At 35.4% G+C, this 9,896-nt stretch overlaps 1 protein-coding gene and 1 pseudogene across 4 annotated transcripts; both read left to right on the forward strand.

The window, feature by feature from the left end:
• Window positions 1–446: 446 nt before the first annotated feature.
• LOC146935897 (G-type lectin S-receptor-like serine/threonine-protein kinase At4g27290) lies at window positions 447–4,552 on the forward strand (annotated as a pseudogene). The gene is made up of 7 exons (XR_015030394.1): window positions 447–1,798; window positions 2,050–2,174; window positions 2,339–2,493; window positions 2,576–2,786; window positions 2,882–3,119; window positions 3,296–3,446; window positions 3,707–4,552. The product of XR_015030394.1 is annotated as a G-type lectin S-receptor-like serine/threonine-protein kinase At4g27290 (transcript).
• Window positions 4,553–5,818: 1,266 nt separating this feature from the next.
• Window positions 5,819–9,682, forward strand: LOC146935898 (G-type lectin S-receptor-like serine/threonine-protein kinase At4g27290). 3 transcript variants are annotated; one of them, XR_015030393.1, is made up of 7 exons: window positions 5,819–7,132; window positions 7,315–7,431; window positions 7,594–7,748; window positions 7,831–8,041; window positions 8,136–8,609; window positions 8,699–8,849; window positions 9,108–9,682. XR_015030393.1 is itself a non-coding variant. In XM_085750947.1 (7 exons), exons 1-7 carry the CDS (start codon window positions 5,836–5,838, stop codon window positions 9,393–9,395), a joined length of 2,466 nt encoding a protein of 821 aa, XP_085607073.1. In that variant the 5' UTR covers window positions 5,819–5,835; the 3' UTR covers window positions 9,396–9,682. The 3 variants fall into 3 exon arrangements, 2 of the variants coding, with proteins under 2 accessions (XP_085607073.1, XP_085607074.1); XM_085750947.1 differs by having other exon boundaries at window positions 7,315–7,440; window positions 8,136–8,373; XM_085750948.1 differs by having other exon boundaries at window positions 8,136–8,373.
• The last annotated feature ends 214 nt before the right edge of the window (window positions 9,683–9,896 follow it).

A 9,896-nucleotide genomic window follows, 5' to 3' on the forward strand; every position in this document is an offset into this window, starting at 1 on the left:
GGCTACCACTAAGGTAAGCAGACAAAAATATGCATAAATATTTCTTTCTTCATTTCTGCTATATATTTTTTTAATATTACCCCTGCTAAATTTTTGTTTATATGGTTACAACAACAATCAATTGCCTATCCCACTAAGCGAGATCAGCTACATGGATTAGATGATACCAGGAGGATATATCGTATACAATGTTTCTATCCAACTATTAATCTCAAGATCTTTGTTTTTGTGCATATTTTTGTTTTTTTTAATTTTCTTGACATTCATATTGTTGGCAGCCATCTCTTTTTCCATTATCCATGTTACACGGAAAGCTAGAAAGTCTTGGTCAACACTGAAAGCTTTATGTTGTTGATTTTACACCACAAACTTGTTGATTTTGTTTGAAATTTGCATCCATTAGCACGTAAGCGGAAAGACTTGGACGACTAAGTCAATTGAATATAGAGTTTGATAAAATGAAAATAAATTGGACAAAACAAACAAACCAACACAAACACAATGGAGAACCATAATAAGGTGCCAGTGCTAATTGTGTGCGCTTTCTTATTTTGCTCCATGCAAACTTTATCTAAACAGAACACTCTTACTACTATTTCTCCAAATCAGTTTATGCAATTCGGTGATACGCTTGTTTCTAGAGCTGGAAGGTTTGAAGCAGGATTTTTCAACTTTGGAGATTCACAGCGCCAATACTTCGGTATATGGTACAAGAACATATCGCCAAGGACTATTGTGTGGGTTGCCAATAGAAATACTCCTGTACAAAACTCAACAGCAATGCTGAAACTCACTGATCAGGGAAGTATTGTTATTCTTGATGGTTCCAAAGGTGTTATCTGGAACTCCAATTCATCAAGAATTGCGGCGGTGAAATCAGTTGTTGTGCAGTTGTTGGATTCAGGAAACCTTGTTGTGAAAGATACAAACAGCAGTGGTGAGAATGAGAATTTGTTGTGGGAAAGTTTTGATTATCCTGGAAACACTTTCCTTGCGGGAATGAAGCTGAAAAGTAATTTAGTTACTGGTCCATATAGATATCTCACATCTTGGAGAAGCCCTCAAGATCCGGCTGAAGGTGAGTGTTCATTTAGGATAGATATACATGGTTTTCCTCAACTGGTTACTGAAAAGGGGGAAAGAATTTTGTATAGAGGAGGGTCATGGAATGGATTTCTTTTCAATGGTGTTTCTTGGCAAAAAATGCAGAGAGTCTTGAATTTCTCAGTAGTGTTCACTGACAAAGAATTCTCTTGTCAATATGAAACTATGAACCGTTCAATTATTACTAGAATGGAGCTAGATCCATCCGGAAATTCACAACGTCTTCTATGGTCAGATACGACACAAATTTGGGAGGCTATATCTTCTCGTCCTGCAGACCAATGTGATAATTATGCCTTGTGCGGTATTAACTCTAACTGCAATATTAATAACTTTCCAACATGTGAATGCTTGGAAGGTTTCATGCCAACATTTCAACTAAAATGGGAGTCATCGGATTGGTCTGGTGGGTGCCTCAGGAGAACAAAATTGAATTGTCACACTGGAGATGGCTTTCTGAAGTACACAAGCATGAAGTTGCCAGACACGTCAACATCTTGGTATGACAAGAGCTTGAGCCTTGAGGAATGTAAGACACTGTGCTTGAAAAACTGTACTTGCACTGCATATGCAAATTCAGATATCAGAGATGGTGGAAGTGGCTGCTTACTTTGGTTTAACAACATTGTGGACATGAGAAAACATCCTGACGTTGGACAAGACATTTACATACGACTCGCATCTTCAGAACTCGGTATTTTTCGTATCCTATTACATCTTATGCCTTGTCAGTTAGATATATAGCACAAGTGCATATATTTCAGCATTTTTCTTCATATTATTAAGCACTGTTGTAAACTTGAAATTAGGTGACACTTAAATTCTCTTGTCACTTTTAAGCATATACCTGTGCTATTTCTAAGAACATGATTATGGATGCATTTTTCCTTCGTTACAGTAAGCTTCTATACCTTCTTGTTGACTGACATTTATTTCAACCCTCAGATCACAAAAACAATAAGCAGAAATTGAAGCTTGCTGGGACTCTTGCAGGAGTTATTGCATTCATAATAGGACTACCGTTCTTGTATTGGTCACATCAGCATATGGAGAGAAAATTGGTAAGCCAGGTGAAAAAGCTATGATAAGTAAATGTCAAATATTTTTTATTTAATTAAATAGTACTCAAGTAGAGTTGCAAACAGAATTTGTTACAACTTACAATGAATTTTAAAGTTTGATTGATTTGTCTCTTTACTTTGTTAACATTGAACCACTTAAATTGTTACTTCAGGTTATATAAAAAAGTTATTTCATCGGAAGCACGAAAAAGAGAAGGCAGATGGTGACTTGGCTACAATATTTGATTTTTCCACCATCACTAATGCAACAAATCACTTCTCTGATAAAAATAAGTTAGGAGAAGGTGGTTTCGGACCAGTGTACAAGGTAATGTTTTAGTCACCAAGTTAATTTATCTTCTTATTTCACCGAGTAAGGTAAGTACTAAAATTTTCAGAAACATTACTAGGGTGTAATGGCAGATGGCCAACAGATTGCTGTTTAGAGGCTTTGTAATACATCGGGACAAGGAGTTGAGGAGTTCAAAAATGAAGTGAAGTTGATGGCAACACTTCAGCACCGAAATCTTGTAAAACTTCTTGGCTGTTCTATTCAACAAGATGAAAAGTTGTTGATCTATGAATTCATGCCCAACAGAAGCTTGGATTACTTTATTTTTGGTTTGAACTTTCATTCCAACCAAATTTATTGCTTTCATTCTTACTCTTGCCATAATGCAGTTCTCGTGCTAACTTCAGAAAGTGTCATTTGTTAGATATTACACGAAGTAAATTACTAGATTGGACAAAGCGCTTGGAAATTATTGACGGGATTGCTCGGGGACTACTATATCTGCATCAGGATTCTACACTAAGAATCATACATAGAGATCTCAAAACAAGCAATATTCTTCTTGATATTGATATGATCCCAAAGATAGCAGATTTTGGCTTAGCCAGATCATTTATGGGAGACCAAGCTGAAGCTAATACAAATAGAGTGATGGGAACATAGTAATACAAACAACTCTTTAGTCTTTGTAATATCATCAATTTCGGTTTTAGTTTCTATGATCACATTGGAATATGTAGACCATATTGATTAAAATAAATTAATTAAGGGACTAAATACTAGAAAATTATGTTACTAGTATTGTATCTTACAGGTACTGATATGTTTTTTCTTGCAGTGGACATATGCCTCCAGAATATGCAGTGCATGGATCTTTCTCTATAAAATCTGATGTTTTTAGCTTTGGAGTCGTTGTACTTGAGATAATTAGTGGTAGAAAGAATCGCGGATTTTGTGACCCTTTACATCACCTAAACCTTCTTGGTCATGTAAGTTTTGAAGTGTATATGTTCGTCTATTTTGTCACACATTATTTGTAGTTGCTTTCCTTCTATCTCTATTTTGTTGCAATAAATCTTCTGGAAGGTAAAAATATTCAAAAATAATACTAACTGATATCACGACGATTAGTTGAAAGTAAACACCACACAGACCTTCACAATAAAGATTTATCAATTATATCATTACATCGAATGAAAATTGAGTATGGATTAAGCTTATTCTTCCTGTATATTTTATGTCATTTTAGGCATGGCGACTATGGATTGAAGAAAGGCCACTGGAGTTCATAGTTGACATATACGACGATTCCATATCTTCAAAAATAATAAGATTATTCATGTTGGTCTATTGTGTGTACAACAGAAACCAGAAAATAGGCCTAACATGTCATCTGTGGTTTTTATGTTAAAGGGTGAAAATATACTCCCCAAACCAGGTAGACCCGGGTTCTACGCAGGAAGAGATACTACAAATAGCGTAGGATCTTCATCTATAAATGATGCTTCAATCTCATTGTTAGAGGCAAGATAGAATTACAAACATGGATTAAATACCGGTCAAATGTGCTGAAATTTGGTTTCTACAAATATAAAGGGGAAAATTCTATTTTGCCTTGAACAGCTGAGTATTTTACCCACCTGAATAATTCATATGATTTCTGAAGATATGGCCACATCATATGATGCCTTTGTGACTGAAACAAGCCAATAAGTGAAGATTCCAACTAGTGGTTTTTCTTCTTTCTTTTATTTGTTTCATTACCGCCATAAGAGTCTCATATCGGACAAAAGATGACCTGAATCCTCTCCTTTCAAGCCGGTTTTGTCGGGTTGAGTTAGGTTCAACCACGATTTCTAAGAACCTGCAAATTGATTGAAGTACAATGTTGCTAATTTTGTGATTTGTAGAGGATCTAATGTTTGGTTGAGTGGGTTGCTTTCAAGATTCTCATGTAATTATGTGGTTGGATTTATATGTAACTTGGTGGCCAAGGGTTTTTTAAAGCTATGAATTTAGTATGACTCTAAAATTGTTGTAATGCATGAATCAAAGTGCTGAATATATGATTTAACAAACAAGCCTTGATGAATTACACATACAGCTAGTAGGTAACTCGAAACTAGGGAGTGTTAGCCTTTGTTAATTACTGATTTTTTTTTTTTTACAATACGATTGAAATTCTTGTTCGCAACTCCCCTTCTTTCTATTTTTAGGGAGATCAAGCTACCCTTCTTTCTCAAATCATTTCATGTTTCTCATAGCTCTCCAGTTATTTGATGATTTGAGAAACATGAAATGATTTGAGAAAGAAGGGTAGCTTGATCTCCCTCAAAATAGAAAGAAGGTGAGTTGTGATGCAAGGAAGGGCTGGGAAAAATAGAGAACCGGAAACGAGAGCAGCCAGTCACAGACAGACGAATGATACAGTGAGGAGAGACCACATGTTTTCAAATTTTATCTCAACCGTTAATAATAATCCAATGGTCATGATTTAACCCTCTCATCGCTTACAATAAAAATCCTCTCACTCGATACACCCTATATATATGTGTGTGTGTGTAGGAGGGTAGCCTCTGGAGCCATAAGAATAACAAAGCTTCCTTTATGAATGAATTTCAGCAGTAATTTTTCTTTTATTTTGAATAGCAGCAACGTAGTTGTTGAGTTTTGTACAAGGGTGTCTTTATTCGCACAGCTTAGTCCAAGTCTTCTCAGTGTGATAATTGATGAAAAATCCAAACAATTTTGTGGTGTATAATCTAGTCTACTCAGCTTAAAGCTTTGGTTTGTTGACAATATGTGAAGGATAAATTGACAATTAGCGGCACCACTAAGGTAATTCAATATGTGGGGCCATGGGGGCTACCACTAAGGTAAGCAGTCAAAAATATGCATATATATTTCTTTCTCCATTTATGCTATATTTTTTATCTATTTTTTTAATATTACCCCTGCTATATTTTTGTTTATATGATTACAACATCAATCAATTGCCTATCCCACTAAACGAGAGGTCGGCTACATGGATTAGATGACACCAGGAGGCTATATCGTATACAATGTTTTTATCCAACTATTAATCTCTAGATCTTTGTTTTTGTGCATATTTTTGTTTTTTAATTTTTTTGACATTCATACTTTTGGCAGCCATCTCTTTTTCCATCATCCATGTTACACGGAAAGCTAGAAAGTCTTGGTCAACACTGAAAGCTTTAAGTTGTTGATTTTACACCACAAACTTGTTAATTTTGTTTGAAATTCGCATTAATTATCACGTAAGCGGAAAGACTTGGACGACTAAGACGTGTCAATTGAATATGGAGTTTGATGAAATGAAAATGAATAGGACAAAACAAACAAACCAACACAAACACAATGGAAAACCATACTACGGTGCCAACGCTAATTGTATGTACTTTCTTATTTTGCTCCATGTCCACTTTATCTAAACAGAACACTCTTACTACTATTGCTCCAAATCAGTTTATGCAATTCGGTGATACGCTTGTTTCTAGAGCTGGAAGGTTTGAAGCAGGATTTTTCAACTTTGGAGATTCACAGCGCCAATACTTCGGTATATGGTACAAGAACATATTGCCAAGGACTATTGTGTGGGTTGCCAATAGAAATACTCCTGTACAAAACTCAACAGCAATGCTGAAACTCACTGATCAGGGAAGTATTGTTATTCTTGATGGTTCCAAAGGTGTTATCTGGAACTCCAATTCATCAAGAATTGCGGCTGTGAAATCAGTTGTTGTGCAGTTGTTGGATTCAGGAAACCTTGTTGTGAAAGATGCAGGCAGCACTCAGAACTTTATGTGGGAAAGTTTTGACTATCCCGGTAACACTTTCCTTCCAGGAATGAAGCTGAAAAGTAACTTAGTGACTGGTCCATATAGATATCTCACATCTTGGAGAAGCCCTCAAGATCCTGCTGAAGGTGATTGCTCATATAGGATAGATATGCATGGTTTTCCTCAACAAGTTGCCGTAAAGGGGGCAAGAATTCTGTATAGAGGAGGATCGTGGAATGGATTTCTTTTCACTGGTGTTTCTTGGCACTGGTATATAACTAATTATAAAGTCTTGAATTTCACAGTAGAGTTCACTGACAAAGAATTCTCTTATCAATACCGAATCTTGAATGCTTCAGTTATCATTAGAATGATACTAGATCCATATGGAAATTCACAACGTTTTCTATGGTCAGATAGCACACAAATTTGGGAGGCTCTATCTTCTAGTCCTGCCGACCAGTGTGATGGTTATGCCTTTTGTGGTATCAACTCTATCTGCGATCTTAATAAATTTCCAGTATGTGAATGCTTGGAAGGTTTCATGCCAAAATTTCAACTAAAATGGGAGTCATCAGATTGGTCTGGTGGGTGTGTAAGGAAAACACTTTTAAATTGTCTCCATGGAGATGGGTTTTTGAAGTACACAAACATGAAGTTGCCAGATACGTCATCATCATGGTTTAACAAAAGCTTGAGCCTTGAGAAATGTAAGACAATGTGTTTGAAAAACTGTTCTTGCACTGCATATGCAAATTCATATATCAGAGATGGTGGGAGCGGCTGCTTACTTTGGTTTCACAACATTGTGGACATGAGAAAACATCTGGACCTAGGCCAAGACATTTACATACGACTCGCTTCTTCAGAACTTGGTAATTTAATTTCCTGTTACATCTTTTGCCTTATCAGTTAGATTAAGCACTGTTTAAAACAAGAAATTATGTGACACTAATGCATTTCTAAGAACAAGAAAATCTCTCTGTGGATGCCTTTTTCTTTCATTTTAGTAAACTTATATGCCTGCTTGTTTACTGACAATTACTTCAACCCTCAGATCATAAAAAGAATAAGAGGAACTTGAAGCTTGCTGGGACTCTTGCAGGAGTTGCGGCATTCATTATAGTATTAACGGTTCTTGTATTGCTCACATCAACATCCAGAAAGAAGCTTGGTAAGCTAGGTGAAAAATTTAATATATGTAAATCACAAATATTTATGATTTGCAAAATAGTATCTAAATAATGTTTCTTACAGAAATAATTACAAATTACAATGAAGTTGGATGTTTGATTGATGTGTCCCTTTACTTAGTTAACATATATTATTACTTCAGGGTATATAAAAAAGTTATTTCGGTGGAAGGACAGGAAGGAGAAGGAAGATGGTGAATTAGCAACAATATTTGATTTTTCGATCATCACTAATGCAACAAATCACTTCTCTAACAGAAACAAGTTAGGAGAAGGTGGTTTTGGACCAGTATACAAGGTAATGTTTTGGTCACCAAGTTATTTTATCCTCTTATTTCACCAAGTAAGGTAAGTACTAAAATTTTCAGAAACATTACTAGGGCTTAATGGTAGATGGCCAAGAGATTGCTGTTAAGAGGCTTTGTAATACATCCGGACAAGGAGTTGAGGAGTTCAAAAATGAAGTAAAGTTGATGGCAACACTTCAACACCGTAATCTTGTAAAACTTCTTGGTTGTTCTATTCACCAAGATGAAAAGTTGTTGATCTACGAATTCATGCCGAACAGAAGCTTGGATTACTTTATTTTTGGTTTGAACTTACACACCTACCAAATTATTGCTCTCAGTTTTAGTCTTGCCAGAATGTAGTTCTCATGCTAACTTCAGAAAATGTCATTTGTTAGATACTGCACAAAGTAAATTACTAGATTGGACAAAGCGCTTGGAAATTAATGATGGGATTGCTCGAGGCCTGCTGTATCTCCATCAGGATTCTACATTAAGAATCATACATAGAGATCTCAAGACCAGCAATATACTTCTTGATATTGATATGATCCCAAAGATATCCGATTTTGGATTAGCCAGATCATTTATGGGAGACCAAGCTGAGGCTAAAACAAATAGAGTGATGGGAACATAGTAATACAAACAACTCTTTAGTCTCTCTAATATACATCAATGTCGGTTTTAGTTTCTACCACACATTTGTGTCCGTTTGAATTCCTAAAATATAGGATAGATTGTTTTTTTATCATTATTCTGGTTTTAGTCTTTGGTAATATTTGGTCACATTGGAATATGTAGACCATATTGATTAAAAAAAAATTCAGGGACTAAATACAAGAAAATCATGTCACTAGTATTGTATATTACAGGTACTGAAAAGTTATTTAAACCTTCAGTTCTGTTATGTCACAACTCATTTTAATTTATTTTTTCTGAACTTCGTTGTTTTTTCTTGCAGTGGATATATGCCTCCAGAATATGCCTTGCATGGATCTTTCTCAATAAAATCTGATGTTTTTAGTTTCGGAGTCGTCGTACTTGAGATAATTAGCGGTAGGAAGAATCGCGGATTTTGTGACCCTCTGCATCATCTAAACCTTCTTAGTCATGTAAGTTTTGAAGTGTATATGTTCCTCTATCTTGTCACACATTATTGGTAGTTGCTTTACTTCTATCTTTATTTTGTCGCAATAAACCTTCTGGAAGGTAAAAGAAATTCAAAAATAATACTAACTCATATCACGACGATTGGTTAACAGAAAATACCACACAGACCTTCACAGTAAGGATTTATCAATTATCATTACATCGAATGAAAATTGAGTATGGATGGAGCTTATTCTTGCTGTAAATTTATGTCATTTCAGGCATGGAGATTATGGATTGAAGAAAGGCCATTGGAGTTCATAGCTGACATATTATACGATGATGCCATATCTTCAAAAATAATAAGATTTCTTCACGTTGGTCTATTGTGTGTACAACGGAAACCAGAAAATAGGCCTAACATGTCATCTGCGGTTATTATGTTAAAGGGTGAAAATTTACTCCCCAAACCAAGTGAACCCGGGTTTTACGCAGGAAGAGATAATACAAATAGCATAGGATCTTCGTCTATAAATGAAGCTTCAATCACAGTGGTAGAGGCGCGTTAGAATGACTAACATGGATTAAATACTGTTCAAATGTGCTAAAATTTGGTTTCTACAAATACTGGTTCAAATGTGTATGATTTCTGAAGTTATGGCCATTGCGAGCGTATATGTGTGTTGGAATTTACAACCTGCAAATTGATTGAAGTGCAATGTAGCTTATTTTGTAATTATGCGGTTGGATTTATATGTAACTTGATGGCCAAGGTTTTTCGAAGCTATGAATTTAGTATAACCCTAAAATTATTGTAATCTATGCATCAAAATGCTGATTTTACACATTTATTATTGGCTTAATTAATGATTTGGTCCCTTAAGTTATTTGTTGGTTACATTTTGGTCCCATAAGTTATTAACGTTACAATTTGGTCCCTTAAGTTACTTTTTGGTTTCGTTTTGGTCCCTTAACTATTAAAAGTTTCGTTTTGGTCCCTTAACTTAATTTTTGGTTTCGTCTTGGTCCCTTAACTCTTCCTCCGTCAACCACTTTGGTCCTTTACGTTA

This window comes from Medicago sativa, chromosome 3 (genome assembly GCF_051527215.1).
Source record: "Medicago sativa cultivar Bolivia chromosome 3, Bolivia_mono, whole genome shotgun sequence".
NCBI lineage: Eukaryota > Viridiplantae > Streptophyta > Magnoliopsida > Fabales > Fabaceae > Medicago > Medicago sativa.